Source organism: Paramacrobiotus metropolitanus, unplaced genomic scaffold, assembly GCF_019649055.1.
Source record: "Paramacrobiotus metropolitanus isolate TYO unplaced genomic scaffold, Prichtersi_v1.0 Parri_scaffold0000007, whole genome shotgun sequence".
NCBI classification, from domain to species: Eukaryota; Metazoa; Tardigrada; class Eutardigrada; order Parachela; family Macrobiotidae; genus Paramacrobiotus; species Paramacrobiotus metropolitanus.
Genome location: NW_026570227.1, coordinates 1267562 through 1295027, shown reverse-complemented (window position 1 = coordinate 1295027; position 27466 = coordinate 1267562). Strand labels below are relative to the sequence as shown.

Below are 27466 nucleotides of genomic sequence, written 5' to 3'. Positions count from 1 at the left end.
CCATGCCCCGGAACCACGATTCAAGGCAGGCGGCTAGCAGTACTGCTTTGTCCGCTTCATTGGTAGCGGCTAAACGCGGCTAAACGAAGTGAAGAAGTACAGTATAGCTATATACTACTTCATAGCTATACTGTACTTCTTTCAGCAGCACGCAGTGTCAGCCAGAAATGCTGCCTTTGCCGATCCAAATGGTGCTTCTAACATTGTAAGGAAAGCTTCGTTAGACTATCTGTATGAGGAGCTGGCAGATTTTTGAGCTGTCGTTAGCTGTTTTGCTTGTGTCGTGGATGTGTGGTGACTAAATCTTGTGATGGTCGAGCAGCTTGTTATGGAAAGAAGCCGCTACCGGTTAAATACAGTAGTAAACCGTTGTTTTGTTTCGGGAAAACTATGTCCTCACCGTCAGCAACACATCAGCCATTTCAGAGTTACATTTCTGATAAAAAGATATGTCTTCAGTGACACTGCGTCAGGAAGTCAAACTTCCGAGAGGATGGTAATAAATACGCGTTTTGCCTTTTTTTGTGCTTCGATTCGCGATTAGTCACTTTGTGCTCTGAAACGTTTGAGCACATACGCAATACTATTTACAAGTAAAAAAAATGATTAAAAATAAAAAAAATCAGAATCGTTATTACATACGTGCGTTGGGTAAATATTTATTCAGTTTTGGATTCTTCTGACGCTATCCATTATACGCCACCTATATAAATTGTTAATAAAGTCAAAAAATAGCATAATTGCAGTATTTATTACGGAGGAAAAACAATGCACGAAAAAATCAGTTAAACTAGTCAAATAAATAACTTAATACTTTAATTAGCCTGCGCACACTGCGTCACAAAAATACTATCAACAAAATCAAATGAAAGAAAGGCAGGTTAGTAAGTACAGCATCAAGTTAAAAAGTACAGTGTTTTTAAGTAGGCGATAATCCTCAAAGTAACATAAAATGCGAGAGAGTGTACATAAACTAATAGTCAACATTTAACATGGAAAAGGCACACTGCTTGTCATGGTACCGTGTGTTATCAAGTCGTGTATAATACGCATCTCCACAAGGGTCACACGTTATCATAGCTGAATTACTTATTACCATCGGTCTTTCTTAGGTTTCTTAGATGTTATCCTTGCCAATTACGGACCGTGCAGCGGGACGACACGGTGACCGGAGGATAGGACTGGCCCAGCGCCGAGTACAGGGTCCCGCCGCGGTTCTCCACATCGCGGTACGAGGTCACCTGCACATTGAGGGTGCACGTCCTGGTCTTGGTCTCCGACAACGTCAACGGACAGCACGGTACAACGGTCGGCGACGTCGCGTCCGTGGTCGGCAGGCGGATCTCCACCGCCGTGCAAGGGATCGTCGTGCGGTCGGTGTACACGGTGGTGCTGACGACGACCTCCGATGTTGCCTGCGCGGTTACCGTTACAGTTACCTGACGCGTTACGGTTACCGTTTCGGCGTTGGAGCGGCGACGTCGTCCCGGCGAGTCCACGGTGCCGCCGGCGTACAGGGTGATGGTGGTCTGCGCGCATAACGCTCCGACCACCGTCCCGGTCACCGTGGTCAGGAGGGTGCTGCAGGGCGGGGGCGTGGTGGCAGGGCAGGTGTTGGCGGTGGGCGTCGGCCGAATATGCTGACCTCTCCAGTAGTTCGGTCCGTAGTCGGCCGCCGGGCTGTCCTCGTAACTGGGCGTGTCCGGATCGTATTGGGGCACCTTATAGGGAGTTCGGGGCGGTGGAGGCCGGTCGTTGTATGCGGCGTATGGAGGGAGGTACTTGCCGGGTTGCACGTAATATTCGTCATAACGCTGGCCAAATACCTTAACCTAAATCGATATTTTATTAGTTATTATTGATTTTGGTTGTTTTTCTTCAATTCTTGATTATGCAATGCCGGCCGTAGTGACGAAACCTGATGGACCTTTAATGGGCAATAGCCGCCAAGATAACAATGATTGCGAGCGCCGGAACACTACCAGAACGTTAAAATTTAAACCTTGAAAAAAACCAACCGAAGTCTTCTCTCGGGTTGAAAGCCCTCGTCAAAAAGTTTGTTATAAACTGTATCAACATACCTCAAATGTTAAACCGTTTATCATAAAATGTGCCGACGGCATGATTTTGGCAGCAGATCTTATGTAGTGATTTATATCTAGGTATCTGAAAACGTATCGAAGTTACAAAATTTATTTGAAACTCGTATCCGCGTCGATCAGCGCTGGCGAATATCGGTATCTTCACATGCACGATGGGCGGCATTTTTTGATTTATTTAATTGCATTTAATTTTTGTCGGCCGACCGACATTTATCGCCTTTTTAAACCTCAAAAGCTTTTCAAATCTGTGTCGCCGTTATAGTTAGAGCATTGAAGTTCTTCTACGAAACCTTGTTATGTAATCTGTTATCAAAATCACAATTTCTATGCAAGAACAAAAGGATCGGTCGACTGACATGAATTTTTTTCAAAAACGAAAAACGAAAAACAAAACAGATTTCTCAAAACAAACGGCGCGCAAAACAGACTATTTGGAGGCAAAGCTATAATGACATCGCGTGAAAGTGTAAAACTGCACGCGTGGTTGCTTCAGTACTATGGCTGCAGACTATGGTCACTGAAAGCTCCTCTTATGCTGCTCATGATTGGCTGTGGGGCAGGTTCATTGTTCACCACCAGTTCACGTTCAGCGCCGTTGTGCCCAATTTGATTATGCCAGCCAGTTTCGTTAACGAAGCTTCTCGACTGTTTTATAACTGTGTTTTCAATATGATTTCTTGTAATTTTGTTTGGATCTTTGACGTTGTTTAGTTCGGTGGCTGTCGACAGCCAGATTTCGTTTTAAAACATTAATACAAACACTGCTAGTGTTGATATCTATGCGTGGAACTGTCATGCACGGCATGATTCTGGAAGAAAGTTCGACCTCCAACCCAGTCTGCAATGGAGCGAGGACCCACAGCAATTTTAAACAAGTTCTACGGTAAGAGCTGAACGAAGTTTCCTGTTTTAACATCATAAAAACAGCACGTGGCAATTTGCAGTGTGCGTTTTTACTGTGTGCGTTTTTATTTGCAGATCCTTAGGTAGCACTAATTAGCTGGACAAATGTGCCTGAAGACATGCAGTAAGGCGAAAGGTAATCGAAGTGCGTTATGAGACACTGTTTTCAGTCATAAGACGATAAAAGGAATTTCGCTTCATGGAGAATCTTAGTTCTTATTGTTATCTCAGACATAAGGAACGAACAGATAAAGATTTCTAACTAAACAATTTGTTTAGGTTTTTTGAAGTTCAGCAGTGACAGGTTCAACGTATTGAAATTTCTGTTGCTTTAATTGTTATTTATCGCTTATTTGCATGTCGACATGCAGATTTCTCAGCAGTGGCAGTCATTGCGTAATTGGCGTTGCATAAATGAGTATATTTTGTCCATGAATTTGTTTTCGCCATGTCTTGTTGGCATTTTTCCTGACTCTCTTCTCAAATACGAGGAGGGAACAAGCATCTTTGGTAGCGCGTTCGAATAGTCAATACACTTTGAACACTCGGTAGCTGCAAATGTGGCTTAACAGTCAACCGCGGAAGGCTGGCAATCCGCGTTTGACTTGGCCACTGTCAATCATGGCACCCACCCAGGGTTGACGGTGAGGTGCAATTAGATAGGAACCAGTCCACGGTTGGCTGTTAAGTAAACTATGCTGTCGCACAATTGACGCACAGTGTTTAAAGAGTCTTAACTATTCGAACGCGCTACCGAAAATGCTTGCTCTCTGCTCGTACTAAACTTAAAAAAGCATTAAATAATGAATTTAAAGTGATGTTCTTGCACTGTCCTGAGTCTCCTCAGACTCTACTGACCATTGCAGTTGAACGCGTAAAGGCGATACAGGATTTTGTGTCAAAATGACGATTTTACATTCGCTTTATTTTATTAGCCAAATTCTTTGGTACCAAAAACACTAATTTTAAGTTAAGATTCCTTGTTTGAGAACTGCATGTCAACATGCACAACAATTTTGTTGCTGATGTATTGAAAGTCCTAACACGTAGCATTATTTTATAGCGATTAATCGTATCTGAAATCTGCTTTCACGGAAAATTGAATGCAGTTATTGTGCAACTAGAAATATCATATTGCAGTTTGACCACGCTGATGGTTTAGAATTAAATTATTCTGCAGGACAGATGAAGTACTGCTCTCCTGATGCAGGTCCTTGGCTAGACGCCAATCGAATGGGAAGTGCGTGGATGTCAACATCCGTGATTGTGCTTGCCATCGTTAATTGTGGCGATAATTAACTTGTTGTGCAACTAGTAATAGCTAATGCTATCCATGCTGGCTCTTTTGTAATTTCTAGCACGCTTTTTAGTTCTCCGTTTATGCCTTTTTTGCATTATCCAATCCGATTTTTTTCTAATTATGTTGGTGTTTTCGAGAAAGTATGTCTCGGATGCTGGTCTTTTTATGCAAAACTTGTTATGTCGTATATGCCAAAATAAATACAAAATGGTATCTGATATCCATATCTAAATGTTTCATATTGGTAAGTTTTATATAAAAAAGGAGGTAATCTGTAATATCTAAGGCTAATTCAAAAGTAATCATTAAACTATATGATATTTCTGACGAGGGAAGGTAACGTGCTCAAAACAGCCGTGGCATTTCCTTTAACAACGGCCAGACGGAAACGCTGCTTAAGGAAAGCAGCAGAATGCGCGTCTCCAGTTAAGTCTCCAATTTTACGGCCCATGAAATTTAATTAGAACGTCCGCGTACGAGCGAAAGACGAAGGACAAACTAAAATCAGGTTAAGAAACTGATGGCGCAGCTTCCGATATATTGCGCTCATGGTCAGCTGGTCAGAACAGACAGCCACAACATGGTGAACCGCTGAGATCGCCCAGAATGTGCACTAGCCTACCATAATGCAGAATTTCCCAGGTATTATAACACTACGCATGGGAAAACCTTACCGTCGTCATCCACGCTGCGGCCAACAGCAGCCAGAAAACTCCACCCGTTGTCATTGTACTTGTAGAATAAATTACGTAATAGATGAACAGATAAATAAATAATTAAATACATGAATGTTGCGCGTCATACGGAATTGGTAGGCGCGCTGAATCGATCTGTTTGACAAGTTCCAACGCCGAGAAGAATTAGTCGTAGCTAGTCAATAGCCACACACCGTTATCTGTAATTTCCTGAACTACGTTAGTACTGTCCACAACAACCGCGGCAATATTAATCTAGTTTATTTTTTTCTGTGTTGAACCATGACCGAATGAATACACATATAGGGTGTACGAGTGCCATGCAATTGTGTAGTACTCGATAATCGCAGTCTACATCGCACGTTCCGCTCTCCGCAGCTTCGAGGCCATTGTCGGTTAATAACATTTTAACGTCCACGTGTCTTCTTTATTATGTTTGTAGATGTTTTATTATAAATAAAATTATAATTTATTATAAATATAAATAAATAAACGAATAATTTTAATTGCAATAAACATGAACACAACAAATCGTCGTACACAAACAAATTTAAATGCGTATGTGAGGAGAGAAGCGGCTCATGTACAGCGACAAAATCTTTCAAAGAATTTCAACGTATTGGGCCGTGGTGCAGTGGTACTGCCTACGCGGATCTTACGACGTAGCCGGGCTTCGATTCCCCCATCGGTCCATTTTTCGGCCGTTTCTCGGTTTCCCTCGGATGGCGCCCTGCTGAGACGCAGATCAACCAAATAAGAATTATAAAAAAAAAACAAATCTATACATCCAGTACCGGAATCAGTTGAAAAACGATACTGATTAGTATAATAAATGCATTAACGTTAGAAAATGTTTTTTAGGTTACTTCTTATGCGCTTGTACTCGTACCTTATTTCTTTCCCATTAACCGAGTGCTTAGTTTTCCGCGCCAGACCGTCATCGCCTTGCGGAACCGTTGGGAAAAGGCGCAGTACACCATAAACTTGAAGGTATAGTCGCAGTAGCTCAGCTGGTTGGCCACGGAAAACCAGATGACGCGGCTGTCGCCGGTGAAGATGTGCCGACAGTAAGGCGGTAGCGCTAGCGTCTCCAGGATGGTTTGGATAATAATCGGCAGATGGCAGAATAAGTACAGCGCGGAGCAGGCGATCAGCACCCGCGTGGAGGTGCGCCCGCCCCAGCTGCCGGCTTTGTCCGGGGACAAGCAGCCGGAACTGTCGTCCCGCAGGAGGTGGGCGGCGTCACGCTGCCGGTACAGCTGCATCAGCAGGATGGCGTTGATGATCGTTAAACCGGCGTAAATGCCGAACGATAAGGCCAACTGTCCACACACGCCCACGCAATTGACGTAATCGATTAAATAAAATTCGTCAACACAGTAACAGCAATTAAATTATTAATTTTACAAATAAGAATTACATATAACAAAATAACTGACGGATAATAAATGAAACAAATAGTATAATAAATTCGTGAAAGTGTTATAAAGATAATATTTCGATAATCCAATGATTATTACCAATTTTAATATTTATTAACTCCCTCTATCGTTGATGAGATAATTACTTTTAAAAATCAATAGTTTTTCTTACTACTGTTTTAATTAATTTTTGGAATTTTTATATATTTTTAAATAAACATACAGTTTTTATTTTTTTATTTGTACCTGCGCTTCACTGGTGACGTTATCCCACGTGGTCAGCCATTCCGGTCGCGTTTCACTGAAGGGCGTGTCCGTGTCGGCGAAAGCGCTGGGCAACCAGTAATAATACGCTACGGCGATTTCCAGGTTTTGAATGGCGGCCAGGAGAAGGGTAACGCCGACGGCGACGACAGCGTAATCCGGCTTCATCCATTTATAGATCCATAACGGACGCGTCACGGCGGCTAGACGCTCCAACGAATACAGAGTTAATATCCTGCATCAATAAACCATAATTATTAAAAATAACTCAACACATGATTTATCCAATAAAATATTTTTTTGTTACAGAATGAGAACTAATATTTATAAAAGTATTTGTCAAAAAAATAATATTATTAAATTGTACAATTTGTTGCGAGTCTTTTTTTTAAAAAAATTATTGTGGTCACAGTCAATTTTCCGGCATTATAAAATTCGATTATACCAACCAGTCGATGCTGTTGTATGCCGTGTAGGACGCCCACAACCGGGCCCCGTCGCTGCACAAAATGAACGTCTGTAAACCGTTGGGACTGTTTGTCATCCAGTCGGACGCCGGATAATACGCCAGCAACTTCACCGGCAACTCAAGCCACCTGTGCCGAATAATTTCATAATAATATAAATAATAATATTAAATAAAATCGGTGACCTTTTGCGCGTACATATAGATTAAGCAGATCGCGGCCATGGAGACGAGATAGACATTGGTGGAGCACTGCCGGAACTGCCGGCCCCAGATGAACAGCACCAGCACGTTGCCCACCGTGCAGATGGCCAGCAACAGCGGATACGTGACCTTTTCTAATAACTGCCACGCGGCCGGGAGGTCTGTATACGAATTTGTCGCACACGTCACGTCGTCGGTATTATTCTCCATTTTTTACAATTTTTATTCCCAGGAAATTTGCCAGCGGTAGATTAAAAGTTTAGGAAGAATGATATTATATTTATTAAAAAAAATCAGCCGAAAATTAATTAATAATTCCCATATTTTCTGCCAGCAAGCGGCAGCCGAATAATTTATGTAGCTGAAGGCGCTACGAATTATGATCATGTGTAGCCAACACGTTACACTACATGTGTTTCCGGCAGTCGAGCGACTGGAATGCCGGCGTTTGGCTTCAGCATGTATGGCGGTTGTCCATTATTTCTTTACAGGATCCAGCTTCGTTCTGCATACGTCAGCGAATCGCTTCCCATTGAGTCAACCGATCGGCGCATTGTTAGCGCTTGTGATGACTTTACACCTTCGCCGAATTGAAGAATTACGCGACTACGCAGGAGAAGAGTGCCTTCTATTTCCGGTGCAGCTGTACAGTAGCGTTTATGTACGAATGTGGCCGTATTGCCGGCATTTTGTCATAATATTATTTTTAAGCGTGTACACGTGCTTAACACCGACCAGTACGGAGTGCCGCACAGCAATTTCGCTGCTGAAGACCTTCGCGCAATTTTACCACAAATTTGTTGTATAGTATTTGCTTGGCATGCAGTACAGTACTTGCTTGGCATACAATTTTGAGCATCAAGGGTTTAAAGAAATTTTGTGCATTTCATGCACATTATTCAAGTGCTGTTACAGAAAGGATGCACAGTGCAAACAAATCGTTTGGATTACAAGCGCATATACAGGTACAGTATATCGCAGTATGGCGGGAGTAATGGGAATGGTCAACATTTTGGCCGAATTTGGCGTCGTGTTGTGTAACGTCTAGCGCGTGTATAGCGGTGACCTTTGGAAAGTCATAATTTAAACATGTATGGCGTGTGACCCGGATGTTTCCAAATTCGTGTACATGCACGAAAACTTTCGCTTTCGCGTACTCCCAGACACGCTTTTGCTTATCCAAATTCCTGATTCCAAGATTTATGGATCAATGCACATTAATATAATTAGGTTCGATAATACATAGACGTATAAGCACTGATTCGACTGTCTGATTAAAACAAAGCATTCCTGCGTGCGATTCTTAGGCTATGAACTTTTATCTCAGTTTTAAGACGATCAGGTAATATCCAGACCTTTGGTACACAGCAATGCATTTGAACTTTTAATTCGCACATTTTAGTTCGCCATGTGGCGCGTGCAAACGGCTTTCAGGACAATGTACAGTATACAAATCCTTTAGCTTTAGAATGACATAAAGTATTACAAAAAGGTGATTCGGAGTGCGCGAAAGCGGAAGTTTAGTGTGTGTATCCCATTATTGACACCATTGTACCGGGCCATTTCCCTTAAGCAAGATATGGATATACCCTTTGACTTTAGGCCTGCACAGTGTACTTGAAATTTAGAAAAAAGCTGGTATCGTTGCTGTTTTGACGTGTAAATTTGAATCTTGTTTTTTCGTTAGTGTCTGCAAGCGCAGGCTTTTCGTTATCTTGTTCGGCCATTGCCTGAATAAAACAAGAAAGTCACTTTTTCTTCACTCAAATAAAGCTTTATTTATTTGAATTAAAGATAAATTATTACATTTACGTATTAAGTGCTCATCAGTTTTTTTCCCACATAACCTATCGTAATTATAGCAGAGCCACTACTCCCAAACCCACCCAACTGCGGCTAGGGGTCCCCTTAAACGTTCCTTTTATGATTTTTATTGGTCAAATCATACTTGGGGGCAAAATAAGGAAAGAAACACGCAAACTAACGTTCCTTACTACTATAGTTGCTCATGTATCCTGCTCGGATGGATCAGTCATGACCGGCATACACAGAAATTTGTTAAAGTATTGTGGGCGTATGACCTTTCGTAGGTACTTGTACATCAATAACCGGCATATAGATTTCATAGGAAATGCGTTATTCATTCCAGGTGTTACATTGAAAGATTCTATGCTCGTCAGCAACAGAGGGCTGAGTGTAACCGAAAATACACCGAAATACAAACCGGTACCCGATGCAGCTTTGATCCGCTAGGCGATACTACCGCCGTGTATCACAACTGCGTGTACACCAGTATGTTCAAGCCCGTCCGGAGTTAGAGCACGATAGAGAACAGCTAACGCCAAATAAGCGCGATGTTAGCGCTTAGCACGCTGGCCACTACACTACGTCTACCACAATGCGTAAGTGCGCTCCGCAGTTAGATTGTCCCTTACTGCACCGACTGTTTTCTCCGCCAGGAAATTACGAATATACTCATTAAAATATATGGCGTGCACCAAGCCACCAGCCAGCCAAAAGCATGTTACGTGTTTAAAGAGTGTGGCGTGTCGTGGCGTAGTATGTTGTTTGGCGTAACCCATGAATTTACATTGTTCGCTGTTCTCTATCGCGCTCTAACTCCGGACGGGCTTGTACCTGTAGTATCTGTATCACTGTATGCCAAGTTGTGATCCTTCCGGCTACAATAGTTGGGCGGTACTATTCAGTGGCGAGCACAACAAGCAGTCTAACGAACGATGCGCACTGGTCGCTGGATAAGAGGAGCTACAGGTACCGTATTATGTACATGTCCAAACATATAATAATAATAATAATAATAATAATAATAATAATATATTGTGGTAACGACATAAGGATTTCATCGAGTCTTCCGGTCGCAGTATACACAATTACGTCACCTCATTACAGGCCGATTTCAGGCAGTCAATACAACAGTCGTCACATTCACATAATACAGCAGATCGTCTAAAACCAGTACATAGATACAAAGGAGAACCGTAATGCACGGCACGGTCACATTCGGCGGTCTCAGTCGTCGTCGCCGGTGCCGGTGCCGAGCGTCCGCAGCCGCTCGCCCTTGTAGTAGCAGGTGCTGTCGGTGGCGAAGACGGGATCGCGGGTCTTGTCGGTGGCGATGGCGCCGGCGGTGTCCACATTGGAGAAGGACGTCATCTGGACGCTGAAGGTGCAGGTGACCTTTTTGTAGATGGTACTGGCCAGGGTGGTGGTGTAGCAGGGCACGGTGCCGGGCGTGTCGGAGGACTGTTTGGACGTGTAGGGCAGGTACTCCACCGGGCTGCAGCTGCCCCGGGTGCCGGCGATACTGGAGACGGTCGACGCCTGGGTGTTGCCGCTGCTGGTGGTCGTCGTCGTCTGGAAGCACACGGCGCCCACGTACGACACGGTGACCTTCGTCGAGGAGGTCACGCAGGAGGGCGAGGCGGTGACGGTGGTGGCGCTGCAGGTGGTGGGCTTGATCGTGTAATCGTAGTCGTAGCGGTTGCGGTTCTTGTAGCGCGAGCTGTAGCGGTCGCTGTAGTCGTCGTAGCGGTCGCGGTAGTTGTAGTTGCTGTCGCGGTCGTAGCCGTAGCGCGGCGCGTTGTAGCGGTCGTTGGCGTAGGAGCCGGCGCCGGAGCGGCCGCGGTTGTAGCTGTCCAGGGTGTAGTCGTTGGCGGCGCGGTAGTTAGGCTGCTTGTAGTTGGCGTTGTAGGCGCCGTAGCGCATACTCGGCTGCAGGTAGCTGTCGTCGTTGTACTGGGCGTTGTAGCCGTAGTTCAACTGACCCACGCATGACCTCGCCGTCAGGCCCTGTAGATGTGCATATGTACAGTCGGCATATTTATCACACTGATTGAACGATTACACTGTACGGGTAAAAATACATGTGCTTCGTTTAAAGCATTTATGCTGCGCATACCGAATACAAAGAAGTCTTCCCATACAAGAAAATTTACATAATATGTGATAGTACATACAGTATATATGTACATATATGATATGACATACATTACTACGTATATAACATGAAATAAATTTACAAAATTATTATTATAATATTACATCCATAATTATTAGTTTATATGATATGACATAATACATGTATCACTACATATATGGCTTATGATAAATGCGCGTATATGACAATACGTTCATACAATTACATATATGATATTTGCATACTGTATTTATTTATATCTGCATTAAAAGTGGCCTGTTGCACACTGTTTGTTGATTTTATTATTCAGTTTTCGAAACCACCAACCGACTGCCCAGCTTCCACTTTTTCGATCGTACATTATTTCGTCTTCATGATCATGTGTTCTTTTGCGGATGATTATTTTTTCAGTTTTCTTTCTAAAATATACAGCATCTTTTCACTACTGACAGCTTTCTGTATCATTATAATAGAATGATTTATTCTCTAACAATTTATTAATTATTTATTTGTACCATTGTTATAGCTTTGTATCATAGTTATAACATAACGATTTATTCGCTAACAATTTATTGATTATTTATATATTTGTTACCGGCTACGTTTTCATAAGCAAAAGATTCAGGTAAAAAATTCAGGTAAAAAAAAATGTTAAGCACTGTGACTGCCGCTGACCTTTTATTTTTCAAGCAGATCTGCACAAAAATTTCTATTCTTTAATAACTGCGTTTTAACAAAATCAAGGCACGATTAGTTGTGTTTAAACGCTGGAAATAAAATTAATTAAAAATATTTATTGGCCATGGATATGGATGAGCGCTTATAATTAATAATTATAAGTATTTCAAATAATCATTTCAAATAATTAAGATAATGATTTTTAGCGCACTCACCAGGGTTATGAGGAATAGTGCGGATAATGCGGACATATTTACAGGATATCCAATATATAAGCAGCAACAACGCTTCACAGCGGCCGCTCAATCCAAAAAATATTATAACAAAATCTTTATCCGGCCGCGTGCAGTGTAATTAAGCAAATGAGAACGATAACTGGTCAAATTCTGATTCGGAAACGATAAATGCCGCCGGTAATCGTTCTCGTTCCCGTCAGTAAATACGCCGCGCGTTGCCCCGCACCGCGTGGAAAGGGCAGGAAAAAAATCCCACCCGATTGCTGATAAATTACGCTGCCCGCCAAAAACACCGGTACAATATATGGTGCTTGCGTAATCACGCGCTGCATCGCTTAATGAACCGATGGGCGATAAAGCGCGGCAAAAAACGACGGCACGACATGGTCAGCATGGAATATATGTATGCAAATGCCGGCTTTTAGTGGAGGCTTTTTACATAACGCATGCCAGCTTATCCGGCGTTAACCGAACAAACGCTACCGTTGAACTTGATGGGAAAAAAATGAGGAGATGCTAGATAGGTGATTAATACAGGGAAACACCAGGGCAGCAGCCAAAAATGTCTCTCTCTTACATAATGACGGCATAATCACCCTGTACCATGCGGGAAAAATTCCAGCTTACTGCAGTTTGTGTTTTCATCTGCCGGCAGTTTTTCAATATTTATTATACGCCTTCGTAATTTTTAGTCAACAAAATCCAGGATTATACGTTTAAAAAAATGCTTTGGTAATTTTACATATTAAATAGTTCGTGAAAACAATAAAACTCGAATGAATTACTTGAAGCAATATAACATCGTGTATATTTTTATTAAATAGCCCATATGATTTTTAAATTATATTATTACCCATCATTAATGATATTATCACACTAACCGAATATGGTACAGATTTATTTCGTAATTTCCTAAAAAAACAAAATCTATCTGCAACAATGTACACGCCAAGAATGCATACAAGAATTCAAAAACATACAGAAAAATTCACCATTATAAAAAAACAGACACAAAACAATCTAATCTACAAAAATTCCCGAAAATTCAGGAAAAAAATTTCCCACACTTCAGGAAAAAATTCCCAACAATTCAGGAAAAATTCCCAGCAATTCAGGAAAAATTCCGAACAATTTGGGAAAAAATTTCCCAGAAATCCAAAAACCTCCCGAAAATTCAGCAAAAAATCCCCAAATCCAGGATAATATTCCCAAAAATCCGGAAAATAATCCCGAAAAATTCCGGAAAAAATCCCGCGATTACTGCGCCGTCATGGAATTGTAGGTGAGGAAGCAGCGCATCTCCATGGCGAAGGCCATCAGCTGCTGCGTGAACCCGACCTGCTCCTCCACGCGGCGCCACTGGCCGTGTAACACTTCCCGCTGGCGTTCATCCAGCCCCGCCCACTGCCCGAGGAAGGCCGGCAGGAAGACGTCCGCCCACCAGGCGGCGCTGTCGTGCGTCATGCCCCACACCGCGGCCGCCATATCCTCCGCCAACAAGCTCTTCTCCCGTTGCACCAACATCCGCAGTAATGCCGTCAAATAATCATTGCGCAATAATTCCCGGAAGGCGCTTTTATCGTACACCTGCCGGGCGGTGTGCAGCTGGTTTAAACCGCGCAGGACCGTCGCGGTCAGGGAGATCTCCGGTTGCAGCAGCGCTGCGCCTACACCGGCAAGAATTTATTTTATCGGATTTTTCTACTAATTTTATATTATTAATTTAGTAAATTTTTGCCATTTTACAGCGGAAGAATTTACATAATTTTATTTTTATTTTAACTGCTTTTTGTTCCACAACACCAGAAAACTTTACGCAGATTTATTGCTTTTATTTTAATTTATTTATAATTTTATCTTTGACACCGGAAGGATTTATGCTATTTTATTATTTTATCAGCTTTTTCTTATCAATTCCATCCGAAGAATTTAGGTATTTTATAGTTTATTTTTTTGTGATTTTACACTCTGATCACTATTTTATCTGTTTTCTTATTTTTTTTTACATTAGAAAAATTCCTGTAATTATTATTATTTACTAATTTGTTCTTGCTGTTACGCTGCGGAAGAGTTAATGTGATTTCAATATTTTTATTTTATTGTTTTAATTTGTTTGCTGTTTTATTTTGTAGTCTAATGCTATTCGTACCGAATTTAGCTGATGCCGACTTCCTTGAATTTATCTCAAATTAAACACCACTGACTATTTTAATTAACAGCGATAAATTTGTAAAAATTTGTCGAAAAAATTTACCAAATCAACAAAATTCATCGTGCAATAACCAGTTCATTTTTAGCACGATACTCATGATGTGGTGATAATGAAATCGGCCATTACTCTACGAAATTTTACTTGCCGACTGCAGACCATTATTTACATACTCTGTTTGGTGAATTACTCTGTATTGCTTTACTTTCAGGTTTCAGTTTCCATTAATTCAAATACCAAATTTTTGAAATACGATTTTTGAAATACGGTTTTTGAAATCTGATTTCTGAAATTTTTTATTGCCAGATTTTGAATTTTTTAAAAACTATTTTTTGAATTGTACACTTGCAGCCGGACAGTTTTTAAAACAAAAACAAATTCTAAACGAACGAAATTAATGCGGGCATATTGAAAGACGACAAAAATCTACATTGTGCTAAATTTTGATAGAAAAATGGCTTTTTTTAAGCCTAAAAGTTCTAGGTCGAACGTAGAAAGGTGCATGTTCCGGCCACTTTTCTACGTTCTTCCTTCGAATTAGCACGAGTCTGCACGACGATAAAATTAAAAGACAAGAAAAAGGCCGAACATTTTCGAAAAATTCAAAAAGAATTAACAAAGAAGAAAAGGAACAAAAGAACGAATTTAAAAAACTACAAAAAGTGGAAAAAGCTTAGAAAAATTCAGATTGATGAGCAAACCCATAAAAAATTACAAGGGAATTAAAAAAAAACTGTAAAAAAATGTTTTAACGTTTAAAAAAAATTTAAACTTTTTTTACGTTTAAAAAAAATGTAAAAAAAGACAATAAAACGGCCGAACATTTTAAAGAAATCTCAGCAAACTAAAAAAAAAACAGTGCAGAATAAGGAGAAAATCCATAAATTAATATAAAAGAAATTCAAAAAGAATTTAAAAAAGAAATAAATACGACAAGGAATTCAAACACGATTTTGGAAAACAATAAAAAAACTGTACAATAATTCTAAAACATTTCTAAAAATTCTGAGACAATTCTACAAAAATTGCACACAGACTGTAGAATAATAAAAAATATTGCAAGCTTTAAAACCAGACAGCGAACTCACCGAGGCAGTGCATACTGATGAGAAAAATCCATAAAAAATCAATACAAATGAAATGCAAGCATAATTTTAAATAAGGTTTTAAAAAAACGAATTTAAAAGAAAATAAAAAGGCCGAACGTCTTCAGCAAATCTCAGCAAACTTAATTAATAAAAAAGTGTAGCATGAGGAGAAAATCCATAAATTAATACATAATAAATTTAAAAAGAATTTGAAAAAGAAATAAGAATAAGAATTTGAATAAGAATTTGAATAAGAATTTAAATAAGAATTTAAATAAGAATTTAAGAAAGAACGAAGAACAAGAAAGAATTTAAATAAGAATTTAGAAAACAATTAAAAACCTTTTTAAAAAATTCTAAAAAAATGCTGAAAAAAGTATAACAAATTCTAAAAAAAATCTAAAAAAACTGAAAAAAATTGCTGGATTTAACTCTGGCAGCGAACTCACCGAGGCAGTGCATAATGAGAAGAAAATCCTTGGTCTGCACCTTCTCCTCGCGCATAACGGCCACCTCCAGGCCCTCGCCGTTGCCGGCCTCCACCAAGCGCGCACTGCGGAAGAAATAGCTCCAGTGCTGGCTGAGCACGCTCAACAATAATTCATACGACGCCTGCCGGAACTCAATGCGGATTTCCGGCGTCCGCTCCAGCGCCGGACACACGATGTGGCATAACCCGATGACGAAGGGCAGGTAGGCCTTGTAGGCCGGATCGGCCACCACCAGCTTCAGTAAATCGAAGCAGGTGCTCAGCGCTTCGGCTTGGAGGGGGTCGGCGGTGCATAAAGTGCGCAGCAGCTCCTCCGGATCCAGAAACTGCTCGAACAGACCTGCAAAAAGCGTTGCAAATTAAAAACGGATTTTTAAAAATATTTTTGAAATAATTTTAACGGGAGAAACTGATCAGATTAAACGCCGAATGAATATTGTATTTCGTTTATTTTAATATTTAAATATTGTATACACTATTTAATTTCTTTATTTGTAAGAGAAAACTATCCAGGGAAGTTTATTTTAAAAATTATGATTTTCTAAAAAAATTCTTTTCAATTAATTTCATTTTAAAATTTGCAGCGGTTTAAAAATCAGAAGTTGAATTTTTTGTCTATTCGTTAAAGAATTTTAGACAAATTAGGCTGCGAATTTTACTTAAGGAATTTTAGAGAAATTAGAAAAAGTTTTGGTGACCACTCCGTACACACCCTTTCACACCCTTTCACTCCGTACACAACCTTTTTGCGCTACCTTTCGTTCCGTACACAACCTTTTACATTTTGTTAATTTTTTCACAGCAGAGTTATTTCTGGAACTGCCGTTTTTTCGTAAACAGCAGTTATTGTTGCATACTTCAAAGCATCACAGGCAGTAACAAAATCGAATTCCCGTGAGAGAATAATTCTACGCGCCCTTGTGCCGGTTTTTCTTCGCAGGGTTTGGACAGCGCCGCTTTTGAAGGAGTTTTGACACAGTTTCGAAGGTCCCTCCCTGTGTAAGAAGTTGCCGCGGGGTCTTTTCCATATAGGGCAATCTCTGCCGCGAACGCCAACGCGCAAAACGCGTAATCTCGACAGTTTTTCTGATTTTGAACAGCAACGTTTTCCCCTTAATCTCCGCAAGATCTGCTCCGTAACACTTGTATATTTCAATCTTCGCTTGCCAATATTTGTAGTTTTGCTTTTCTGTAGTAATATAGATTACAAGTATTTAAGTATGATATATATAAGAGTTTGGTAGTGCACCGAGTGAATGGTAGTGCGCAAAAAGGTTGTGCACGGAATGAAAGGGAGTGCAAAAGGTTGTGTACGGAGTGAAAGGGTGTGAAAGGATGTGTACGGAGTGGTCACCAAAAGTTTTTAGAAAAACAATTTTAGAAAATTATACTTGTGAATAATAGTCATAATACCAAACGCCAATTTGATCAATAACATATTACAATGGAATAAATGTTGAAAATAACGACATATAAGTATGTGATGCGAGTAATCAACCGTATTTTTTTAAAATTTATGACCGTGAAAATTTCTGAAAAATAAATTTTACAATCGCACTGTTTTAAAAATTGCAAATTTGAGTAATTATTTCCAATGAAATATGCTGGAAATGATTAGAAAAAACAACCGGCAACGTTCTGAAGCGCTTCAGCGTACCTTCGAAGAGGTCACTCAAGGGCGGAGTGAGGTCGGCGGGGAAGGCGGACTTGAGGGCGGTGAAGACGTTGAGGACGAAGCGGAGGACGGCGGAGCGCTGCTCCGGGACGCCGGAGATGCTCGGCAGCATGGCGGCGGTGGCGTGCAGCACCGGGGTGATGTTCTGCAGCAGGATCTGCTTGGACTTCTTCGGCTCGTCCACGCAGTACAACAAAATCGCGTTCAACGTGCCCAACGTCTCCCGCACCACGGCGATCACCTGTCCGTTAGGTCAATTCACCATCGTATTTATTTTCCGGACAAATTTTGCGCTTTTTTCCTTCTTCTTAGCTGTGTTATATTTGCACACATTTTACTTTAGAACAACTTCTTCAAAACAAGAAACAGCTTCAAAAATTATTGATTTATAACCTAAGAAAATTAGTTTGCAAAAATATCATTTCGCAGTAGTGTGACCTCAATATCAGTTTAAATGGCTTTTAGAATAAAATATTTAATAAAATTCGAAAAATTTCAGTTAATTTTTAATTTGATTATTTAGCGATTGCTAAATTATTAATAAATTTTTCTGCTAAATTATTAATAAACAATAATTGCTAATAATTAATATCTAAATTGTAATTTATCCATTAACCTTTTTTAAGAGTTATTAATTGACAATAATTGTTAATAATTATTATTTCAATGTGTAACCATTATGTAATCCTTTTTCTGTGCCGGAAATGTACCTGCGGAGTGGGCGGGGCGTTGCCCGCCTGCTGGACCCGGCAGAACCGTTCCGTGACCGCCTGGACGACCCTCCGGTGCTTCTCCACCCGCTCCTCCCACCCCTGCCCCTCCTCGGCCACGCCCACCACCGGAAGGGTATACACGCTGTGCAGCACACACAGGACGTTGACCCGCACCTCCGCTTCCATCTCCCAGATCGCCCCGCCCACCACCACCCCGTACAACCGCTCCACCGGCTCCAAACCCACCATATTCATCGTCCGGATGGCCTTGACCAGCGCCCGTGCCATCTGCGCCCCCGCGGCGGCGCTCCGCGGATCCGCCCTCCGGAACACCGGCTCCAGCGTCGTCTCCAGCATCGTCTTCAGGAGACCCCCCAGATCCGGGGCGGCGGTGCTGAACTGCGCGATCCAGGGGACGCCGGCCTCCAGGGCGCTGTAGAGGGCGCGGTGGAGGTGCAGGAGGTCGGCGGGGAGGGGCGCGGGGGCCCGGAGGTGGTAGAGGGCGTGCAGGTCGTGGTTGAGGAGCTGGAGACTGTCCAGGAGGGACTGGAGGGTCGCCAGGACCGTGGCGGCGTACGGCGGGAAGAGGTCGCCGGTCAGGAGGCCGCAGTGGGAGGCGGCGGCCTGCGACACGACGCTGAGGTCGCGCAGGAGGACGTGCAGGTTCTGGATGTCGGTGTCCTGGCTAATGGCCAAGGTTACCACCGTGTCGCTGCCGTTCGCTTCTAAAACCATTTTTTAAAAAATATAAAAAAAAAGTCCCAAAAGTTACGGCTCATGCCGAGCACATGTCTGGAAAATATTAAGCAAACGCGAAACATTTTTCCTCAAAAAATGAATAATAATAAAAAAGTATACCCCACGTCTAGAAAAACATTTTCAAAAAAATAAACATTTTAAAAGAGCAATTTTAACAGTACTCCAAAAAGGTAACGCTGCCGTTCACGTCTAGACAAATATTTTAGGGAATAGGGATAAAAGAATTACAAAAAATAAATATCAAAAAAAGAAAATAACAAAAGTATGCAATGCTACCGCTGATGATTAGGAAACTACGCAAATAACACACATTTATTACACAAACACAATTAAAACAGAAATATTAAAAAGAATCCACATCAAAAATTATGAATTGTTCAATATTAGAAGTACACAGTAAAAAGCAAGATTAAAAACTACGGAAAAAGCTAAACGTAAAGGATGAGTTTTTTGGTCTAAACCAAACTGAAACAGAATTATAAATAAACAATTTATATAACTTACAAATAAGCAATTTATAAATAAATAACAAAAATACAAATGAACAAAATAAAACAACACTAAATTTTAAATAAACAATTTGCCGCAAATTATTACAAAAAGTATTAAAAAAAAATTATCAATCCTGCGTTTACTTGAAAGGGTAACACACCGTTATTGATTTGTAGCGCTGGTGCTAATCTCATTTCACTGCGCCACTCTTCTACACTATCTTCGCCCCATCTCGTTGAACAATGAACAAACCGAACAACGGAGCAAAAATAATTACAGAAACTTGAACGATAAAATTATCCGGTTTCTTAAACGGTTTTCATGGTCATAATCTGCTTAAAACTTAGATCAACAAGTGAAAAAAATATAGGCAAGTAAAAGATAGAAACCTAAGAAACCAAGAAAAAAAACCTAAGAAAATCGAAAAATAAAATTATCAGGGAAAAAATATCAGAAATTAGATAAAAAAAAATATACAAAAACACAGGAGCGAGAATGGAAAAGCATGGAAAGAGCGGATTGCATGAAAAATAGTCTGCTGGCAAGCGTTGATAGATGTAGCGTTGAGTGTACCTGTGCGAATGAGATTCTTCACGCCGGCCAACATCCCGTTCAGCTCACGAAACCGCCCGACCAGCCGCTCCAGCACTTCCCGCGGCGCGATCTCCCCGGCCTTAATCATCACCCCGATACACCGTCCGAAATACTCCTCCTGCTCCCGGCCTTCTCCCTCACCTAATTAAAATGTTAAAAAAATTAAACAAATACTACCATGGCAGATGGGACAATTACGGGAGAAAATAAATGGCAGATTATACGAAAACATTTACAGTAGTTCAACCAAAAAAAAAACAACAGACAACCCATTAATGGAAAAATATTTTTAAAGTATGAATGAGAAAATGAGACTGGAAATAAAATAATACGATAAAAACAGCTTTAAAAAATAATACAAACGGTAATAAAAAACCATCCGAAGCCGCGCGAAATAATGGACAATTCAGGAACCATATATACTCGTATTAATTGCATATAAGCGCAAAACAGAGCAAAAATTACGGTGGAAAATATTTAAACATATTTAAAAAAAGGGAAACTTAAATCAACTTCAATTTAATTTATAAAAAATTTTATAGAAAAATTTAAAAAAAGGGAGAAATCAATAGGAAACCGATAAAAATTACTACTACGACAAATCCAGCACAAAATAAATGGAAAAATCATCCAAATTCCTCACCGTCTTCCTGCATACTCTCCAGGAACTCCTGGTTATACTGCAGCTGCACTTTCTTGAATAAACACTCCACCAGCGCCAAAATAGGCGCGGCGTACGATTGTAGTATAGCGGCGCGGCTGCTGGAGGCGCGGGCGGAGGAAACGGCCAGGATGCGGTCGAGGAAGTCGTTCCAGATGTCGGTGCACAGCAGGAAGAGGTCGGCGGCCGGCAGGTGGAAGGTGAACTGGAAGAAGCGCGACAGGAGGTTCAGTGTGGGGAAGTGGGCGTGGGCTTCGAAGCGCTGCAGATGGCTGGTTAATAAGGGGCGTAGTAATTCGATGAACTGCTGGAGATACTCGCTGGCCGTGTCGGATAATTCCGTCAGGCCTACACAACAGACGGACAGCTTCGAAAAGGCGCAGTTTCCACATCCGACATCAGGAAAAATATTCATTCAAATTTTAAATTGAAAAATTCAGTAAGAAAAATCCAAGCAGATTTGCAAAATCTACATTCCGAAGGAAAAATGTGGAAAATATATTTGGATAAATTTTTAAAAAAAAAACTGAATTAAAAACATGAGAAAATGTCAACTCGACACAATTTGAGAAATAAGAGCGATTTAAAAAGACAAGTAAAATGAATAAGTGCGAAATAAGGAACAATTTTAAAAAACTTTACCTAATCGAAAATCCAGAAAGCTAAATTTTTAATTTACATAAAGTATTTTCTTATTTTACGTTATAGTGCGAGGATATTGTAGTAGAGTGGCGCAAGTGCAAGGGGTTCATACCTACGCTATAAAAATAAAAATCAACAACGCTCTTTACGCTTACCAGCTTCTCTTTACGCTTTACAAACTGGAACGAGAATTTTTCATAAAAAACGGGAAGTCAGTATATTTCAGTTTTGTTTATTTACAGTGAATTTGTTATTGTTTAAATAACTATTTTTTTTATTTATTCATCGTTTTAGAAATCTGCAGCATTTTTCATCTTGCCTTTTATTCTTTACTTCTAGTAATGAATATTTACATCGACGCGACCTCAAAGTGAGCTGGCGCCGCCGCCGAACTGGCTTGCCGTGAGAAGATTGGAAAATACAAGTCGCTCACTGATCGCTGTAATTTTGTTCCCTTTGCATGCGAGACTTTTGGCACTTGGTGTGAGACCGGCATTGTTACTTTAAAGGAGATCGGTAAGAAGTTGTTTTTAAGAACGGGCGAGAGTCGCTCTACTTGTTTTTTGTTTCGACGTTCAAGTTTGGAGATTATGCGTGGTAATGCTATGAGTGTATTGTGCACTGTCCCTTCCCATGTTATTGGGACAAATTCTTCATCTGATCATATTTGTTGAGCGAAGCTCGCCTTGTACATATTGTGAAATAAAAAAAAAATATTTATAATCTTTTAGTGTTCATTCTTTGTAATTTTTCTATTTTAATTATTCAAGCATTTATCCATTTATTGTATGAAACGAAAAATGTCCTATGATCGCAAGAACAAAATGACTGGAAAAACTAGGAAATGCAGTCTATAAATAATTCTGATATTAAACATGTTTCCGACAAACAAAACGTGTAGATAAATGATTAATGCGGATTAACGGGAGTACCGACCTTCCAGCTGCTGATTGACGGCCTCCAGACGGACGTAGGCGAACTCGTAGATGGTCCAGAGATTCTTCTCCACGTCCGGCGAGGCGCAGACGCGCCCAGCCATCTCCACCAGGCAGGCCATGCCGCCGGCGCCCAGCTCGAACAGCTGCCCCGTCTGCAGATCACAGTTGGCCAGGAAGAACAGCACCTGCATCAGCGCCGCCGGGACCGCCGTTCCCGCGGGGATCCACGTTATCAGTTGGTTCAGAATCTGCAAATCAACCCATACCAGTTCGACCTTGTTTACGGACGATTTATTCAAAATAATAAGCTTTACTGCTACCTGAAAAATACTGGATTCCTAAAGGTATTTCGGAACAAATACCAGGAACATTTAAGAAGCAAATAACATAAAAAAGGGAACACAAAATAAAATTATCAGTAAATATTGAAATGGATTTAATAGAGGAAGGATAAAAGTACTAGCAAAAACCCAAAAAATACGAAAATAAAAATACCCGTAAAACCAAAACAAATACAAATAAAAAAATACCAGTAAGAATTTAAAGAATAAAAATTCCAGTAAAAAATTATTAAGAATAAAAAACCAACACGCCAGCAAAAAAAGCAAAGAAAATCACAAAAGCAGTAAAAATGCGGCCAGTAAAAACTCGAAACAGAACATAAAGACACTAAGAAAAAATCCGCGCAAGTTGTACAACAAAAACATTTTTATAAATAAAAAAAACTAGGAAAATAAAAAAACCAGTAAACTTTGAAAAAAAAGTACATCATCAGGATCACCAGTCACGAAGTGAAATAACCAGAAATAAAAAATGAAAAAAATTGGAGAACACGGGAAAGCAGACAGCTAAACAAAAAAAGCGAAAAAAATAGACAGAATTAAATTAAACAGACAAACGCCGGTTATTTACCTGCAGCGCCTCACTGGCGCAGCGCACCTCCTCCTTCCCCGCCGCCGCCTTCTCCCCGCGACTCAACCCCTCCGCCACCGGGACCAACACCTTCTCCAGCATGCCCCACACCGCCGGCACCTTGCCCAGCAACAGCTTGTGCAGCTCTTCCTTCCGCTCGGCCCGCACGTCCTCCCGCGGCGCCACAAACTCCTCGCACACCAGCCGCAGCATCTTCAGCCCCACCAGTCGCAGCCGCGCCTCCCCCACCATCATCTGCACGTGCTGGAAGAAGGCCGGGTAGAAGTGCGGCCAGTCATTGCGTCCCACGTCCACCAGGAGTTTTAGCAGTTTGGTGTGCAGGAAGGCGGGCAGGGCCGGCGCCGTGGGGTCGGTTAAATAGTGCAGGAGACGGTCCTAAAATAAATAAAATTTAAAATGAAATTCGAACACTTTCAGTTGTTTTAAAAATAACCGGAATTAATTCGATAAAATAATCTGAAATTAATTCGTCAAGCAACGAAGCTTGTGCGGCTGAAAATTTATTATGATGTTCAATACTCGTATTCAATCAACTAATACGAGATTATTTCAGAAAACTTTCATTTCCACCCATATTATTTTATTTTTTTAAATTTTAATTATTTCTTTATAGTTATTTTTTTCGTAATATGTTTTAAAAGGATTTCGGCAGCTGCCTTTCGTAAAAATAGTGCGTTTTAATCCGAGAACGAATAAGTAAAACATCCTCCACTACAACTGGAAAAGAATTAGGCAAATAAAATCGTCAGTTAAAAACTGGAGAATAAATTACCAACGAAAAATAAAAAAAAGGAAAATAAAAACACAATACCAGAAATAAGACATCAAAATACAAAAATTAGGAAAATAAAACACCAGTGCAAGGGAAAGAAATCTCGAAGATCGAATATAATTTTATCTACATATTTTTTTAAATTATAATTTATTTCCACGATTTTCTCCGGTTTTAATCACGATTTAATTTAAAATAAAAAAATAAAATTCGAATTTTTTCCATGTTAAATCACGTCCAGCACGCGAAGGCCCGGCTTGATATTAAAATGACTTTAATTAGAAGATAGAAAATTAGGTGAAATTTTCAAAGTTGGGATTGATTCTAAGGGTACCTTGATGTACTGCTTCTGGTCGGGGGTGGTCCAAGTGGACCAGAAATGCGTGATGAGGTCGTTGAGGAGATTGAGGCAGTGCAGCAGCAAATACGGACTGCTGCTCAGGCACAGCGAATCAATCCACAATTTCCAGTGGCGGGGATCGGATAAGGACTGCTTCAACTGGATCTCGATGGCCGCTTTGCGGGGGTTACTGGTGGCCGGTTGGTGGTACTCGGCGAAGAGGGATTCCGCGCTGTGCAGCAGCTGCAGGGTCGCTTCGTCCGCTGTCGGAGCGGGGGACGTCATTTTCACGTCAACGGGAAATTAAACAGACAGCCAACCGACAATCAAGCATCGTCTAGACTTTAAACTACGCCTCTTTAAATTTTTAACGTGGAAACCATCAGGAGAAACGAGAAGAAAACAGTGGAAGCTAGAAAATTAACAAATTACTGTAATTACAAATAGTACATCTGGTTTGCGTGAGTTTTCTAATGTTGTGCTTTTTGACGAGCAACGGCAAATTCCAACAAGAAATGGCCCACCAGAAATGGAAACTATCTTCCGATCCACTGGGATTTCCATCTGTTAGCATGGGGGCGGAATGGAATTGGCATGAGGTTGGAATTGGCAGATTATTTTGGTTTTTTGGATTTTGGAATTGCATTACCACTATTCGCAGGTCTGAGCACAGAGCCACAGACGTCACAGAAATGGAATTGGTGACAAAGTCGTTGGCGAACGCAAGTCTTTTGGAATGCCCATTTCTGCTGGCAGCTGGATTACGTAAATAAACTGCGTAGTGCGTGATTAATTTTCTTCCTTTCTCTTGGATTTTTCTCGTGTCTCGTGAGTTCGATATTAGAGTCGTTCGATTTGACAAATTCCCTCGTCGAACTTTTCGTCTTCAATCTCCTTGTTTTGCCTTATTAATTCTCCCCATAATATACGGTGAAAATATCCTTGCTGTTCCTTGTGTTTAAACGCTACGGTAGACTGGAAAATTATCCGAAAAAAGCACCTTGTTCATGACTGATTTTACTGGGATTTGTTGAGCTTCGATTGGTGTTGATCTTGGCGAACTGCTTGCTTCTCTCTGGATACAGGTTTTTCTGTTTTTTTTATCTGGGTACCTACAAACCCGCTCCGACGTCATGGAAGCCTGCGAAACGGACGACCCAACCGTGGACGTGGACCTGGACCGTCTAGCCGTGGCCGAGCTGCTGCGCGACGCCCAGCGCGCCTCGGACCGCGCGGCCACCTTCGGGGCCACCGCCTGGCAGCGCAACCCCGTCCCCAAGCACAACCGCACCTTCCTCAACCGCGCCCTGGCCGGCGCCCTCACCCAGAACGCCTGGCTGGCCGCCAAGGCCACCAAGGCCCCTAAACCGCACCCCCCGGCCGCCGCCCCCGGGGGGCACTTCTCCACCCTGGACGCGGAGGTCACCCTCGACGGTCTGCGTCTGGACGACCGCAGTGAACCCTCCTCCTCGCGGGGGGTGGACCCCTTCCGCCGGCCCAGTGAGGTGGGGTTGCGGAGCCCCCGTAAGGGCCACGATGGGAAGTTCTCGCCAATGAAATCTCCGAAGCGCTGCGGGGAGAAGTTTTCCCCGCGCCGGGAAGGGAGCTGCGGACGTCTGGGGAAGCGGGAGCGGTCGTCAGAGGGGCGCCGCGGCGGGGCGGAGCTCCAGACGCGGAAACGGACGTGCGCGCGACATTGAGGATATGTTTTGGAAAATATTTCCTGGAATATTTTTCCTTGTACAGATTTCCTGGATTGGAGAATTTCTCACATCCCCAAATTAATCAGAATTTTATTTTGGCTTTTTAATCCGTGTTTTTCCTATTCGCTCTCTCATTGGCGAATTTATTGCTGAATTTTGGCTTTTATTGGTGGTTTTATTGTTCGCTCTCTTTACTTCCATTTCTCGTTGCTGATGGCAGTGTGCGTAATTTTTTCATTTTTTTTAGAATATCCGAGCAGTTTTTAACAGTCATCATAATAAAATTGGATTTAATTTCGCCTGTTTGATCAGGAATCAGGATAAAGTGCTGTAACATAGTGACGTTCCTGCTTTCTAGTTCTGCTGTGCGCTTATGCCTGAAGAATCGCGATATTGTGAATTATTGTGACATTGTCTGTCTGAACGGGATGGTCGAACGGTGAGGAAATTTGTTTTTAATTTTTTATATACTTTACTGCCTTTTTCTAGATTTTTTTGGCTGCTGTAGAGTTTTTTTCTGAATTTTTGGCGATATTAATTCACTATAATATTATTTCTTTTTATTGATATTTAAATTTTAGAGTTTAATTAATTATAATCAGGATTTTATGCTTCGAAGTTCATTAATTTTGTGATTTGTTGCTGGATTAATTTTGGCAAATTATTTTTACAGTTTTTTAAATGATTTTTATTGCTTCAATGAATTTTATCGGTAATTTTTTATGTAACCGTTGTTAGATTAGTTTTGATAGATAATTAATATTGTTTTGATTCATTTTATTTATTCCATTTTTTTTTTGGTTTTTTATTGGGTGATTATTCCCATGGTTTTAGGAGCACCGTTATCCGCCGTGGAATGTGGGCACATTTTCGTCAACGAAGGCATGCAGCGGAGTAAAGTACATTTGCGGTTTTTTTCCCCGGATTTTCATCCGGATGCTGATGATTTTTCTCGCGTTTTGTAGTTTTGTCGACTTATTTTTATTATTACCAATGCCCTGTGCAGTTTTCGACGGATATTGTCGGATACAAGAATATCTAATAATAAAAATAATTTGATTTATGTTTTACAAAGGTAATTCCATTGTGATATAGTTTTTAAATCCAGAATTGCCCCGGTTTAAATTTTTAGTGTTTTTTTTTAAATTTAATTCTTTTAAAAATTTAATTTTGTAGATCCAAAATAATCCGGTTTAAATTTGGTTTCGTTTTATTTTCTAAATTTAAATTCGGATATAATTTAATTTTTGA

The 27466-nt window shown here is 41.0% G+C and overlaps 5 protein-coding genes across 7 annotated transcripts; 1 reads left to right on the top strand and 4 right to left on the bottom strand.

Annotated features, from left to right (window-relative positions):
- Positions 1-1124: 1124 nt before the first annotated feature.
- On the bottom strand, positions 1125-5111 carry LOC129582425 (mucin-2-like). The gene is made up of 2 exons (XM_055473938.1): positions 4980-5111; positions 1125-1832 (listed from the first exon to the last, which is right to left on the bottom strand). The coding sequence occupies exons 1-2, from the start codon at positions 5031-5033 to the stop codon at positions 1125-1127; spliced, it is 762 nt and encodes a 253-aa protein (XP_055329913.1). The 5' UTR covers positions 5034-5111.
- A 397-nt stretch (positions 5112-5508) lies between these two features.
- On the bottom strand, positions 5509-7802 carry LOC129582311 (uncharacterized). 2 transcript variants are annotated; one of them, XM_055473814.1, is made up of 5 exons: positions 7351-7802; positions 7135-7281; positions 6668-6920; positions 5890-6322; positions 5509-5733 (listed from the first exon to the last, which is right to left on the bottom strand). In XM_055473814.1, exons 1-4 carry the CDS (start codon positions 7563-7565, stop codon positions 5891-5893), a joined length of 1047 nt encoding a protein of 348 aa, XP_055329789.1. In that variant the 5' UTR covers positions 7566-7802; the 3' UTR covers positions 5509-5733; position 5890. The 2 variants fall into 2 exon arrangements, with proteins under 2 accessions (XP_055329789.1, XP_055329787.1); XM_055473812.1 differs by having other exon boundaries at positions 5509-5730.
- A 2310-nt stretch (positions 7803-10112) lies between these two features.
- Positions 10113-12470, bottom strand: LOC129582267 (uncharacterized). The gene is made up of 2 exons (XM_055473757.1): positions 12186-12470; positions 10113-11165 (listed from the first exon to the last, which is right to left on the bottom strand). The coding sequence occupies exons 1-2, from the start codon at positions 12219-12221 to the stop codon at positions 10386-10388; spliced, it is 816 nt and encodes a 271-aa protein (XP_055329732.1). The 5' UTR covers positions 12222-12470; the 3' UTR covers positions 10113-10385.
- Positions 12471-13088: 618 nt separating this feature from the next.
- On the bottom strand, positions 13089-24968 carry LOC129582165 (exportin-6-like). The gene is made up of 9 exons (XM_055473599.1): positions 24507-24968; positions 23380-23775; positions 22466-22715; positions 20870-21235; positions 20206-20367; positions 18379-19106; positions 17651-17909; positions 15953-16333; positions 13089-13873 (listed from the first exon to the last, which is right to left on the bottom strand). Exons 1-9 carry the CDS (start codon positions 24795-24797, stop codon positions 13464-13466), a joined length of 3243 nt encoding a protein of 1080 aa, XP_055329574.1. The 5' UTR covers positions 24798-24968; the 3' UTR covers positions 13089-13463.
- A 344-nt stretch (positions 24969-25312) lies between these two features.
- Positions 25313-27235, top strand: LOC129582290 (uncharacterized). Of its 2 annotated transcripts, XM_055473784.1 has the most exons (3): positions 25313-26436; positions 26574-26654; positions 27050-27235. In XM_055473784.1, exon 1 carries the CDS (start codon positions 25646-25648, stop codon positions 26210-26212), a length of 567 nt encoding a protein of 188 aa, XP_055329759.1. In that variant the 5' UTR covers positions 25313-25645; the 3' UTR covers positions 26213-26436; positions 26574-26654; positions 27050-27235. The 2 variants fall into 2 exon arrangements, with proteins under 2 accessions (XP_055329759.1, XP_055329758.1); XM_055473783.1 differs by having other exon boundaries at positions 25313-26654.
- The last annotated feature ends 231 nt before the right edge of the window (positions 27236-27466 follow it).

Excerpts from the sequence above, each read along its gene's own strand:
- LOC129582425 (XM_055473938.1), bottom strand. The coding sequence starts at position 5,033 with ATGACAACGGGTGGAGTTTTCTGGCTGCTGTTGGCCGCAGCGTGGATG. Across the intron at positions 1,833-4,979 it reads CCGCAGCGTGGATGACGACG|GTTAAGGTATTTGGCCAGCG; the intron begins GTAAGGTTTTCC and ends ATATCGATTTAG.
- LOC129582267 (XM_055473757.1), bottom strand. The coding sequence starts at position 12,221 with ATGTCCGCATTATCCGCACTATTCCTCATAACCCTG. Across the intron at positions 11,166-12,185 it reads CACTATTCCTCATAACCCTG|GGCCTGACGGCGAGGTCATG; the intron begins GTGAGTGCGCTA and ends GCACATCTACAG.
- LOC129582290 (XM_055473784.1), top strand. The coding sequence starts at position 25,646 with ATGGAAGCCTGCGAAACGGACGACCCAACCGTGGACGTGGACCTGGAC.
- LOC129582311 (XM_055473814.1), bottom strand. The coding sequence starts at position 7,565 with ATGGAGAATAATACCGACGACGTGACGTGTGCGACAAATTCGTATACA. Across the intron at positions 6,921-7,134 it reads GCATACAACAGCATCGACTG|GATATTAACTCTGTATTCGT; the intron begins GTTGGTATAATC and ends TTATTGATGCAG. Across the intron at positions 6,323-6,667 it reads ACGTCACCAGTGAAGCGCAG|TTGGCCTTATCGTTCGGCAT; the intron begins GTACAAATAAAA and ends GTGTGTGGACAG.
- LOC129582165 (XM_055473599.1), bottom strand. The coding sequence starts at position 24,797 with ATGACGTCCCCCGCTCCGACAGCGGACGAAGCGACCCTGCAGCTGCTG. Across the intron at positions 20,368-20,869 it reads GGAGAGTATGCAGGAAGACG|GTGAGGGAGAAGGCCGGGAG; the intron begins GTGAGGAATTTG and ends CATTTTAATTAG. Across the intron at positions 17,910-18,378 it reads ACGCCCCGCCCACTCCGCAG|GTGATCGCCGTGGTGCGGGA; the intron begins GTACATTTCCGG and ends CCTAACGGACAG.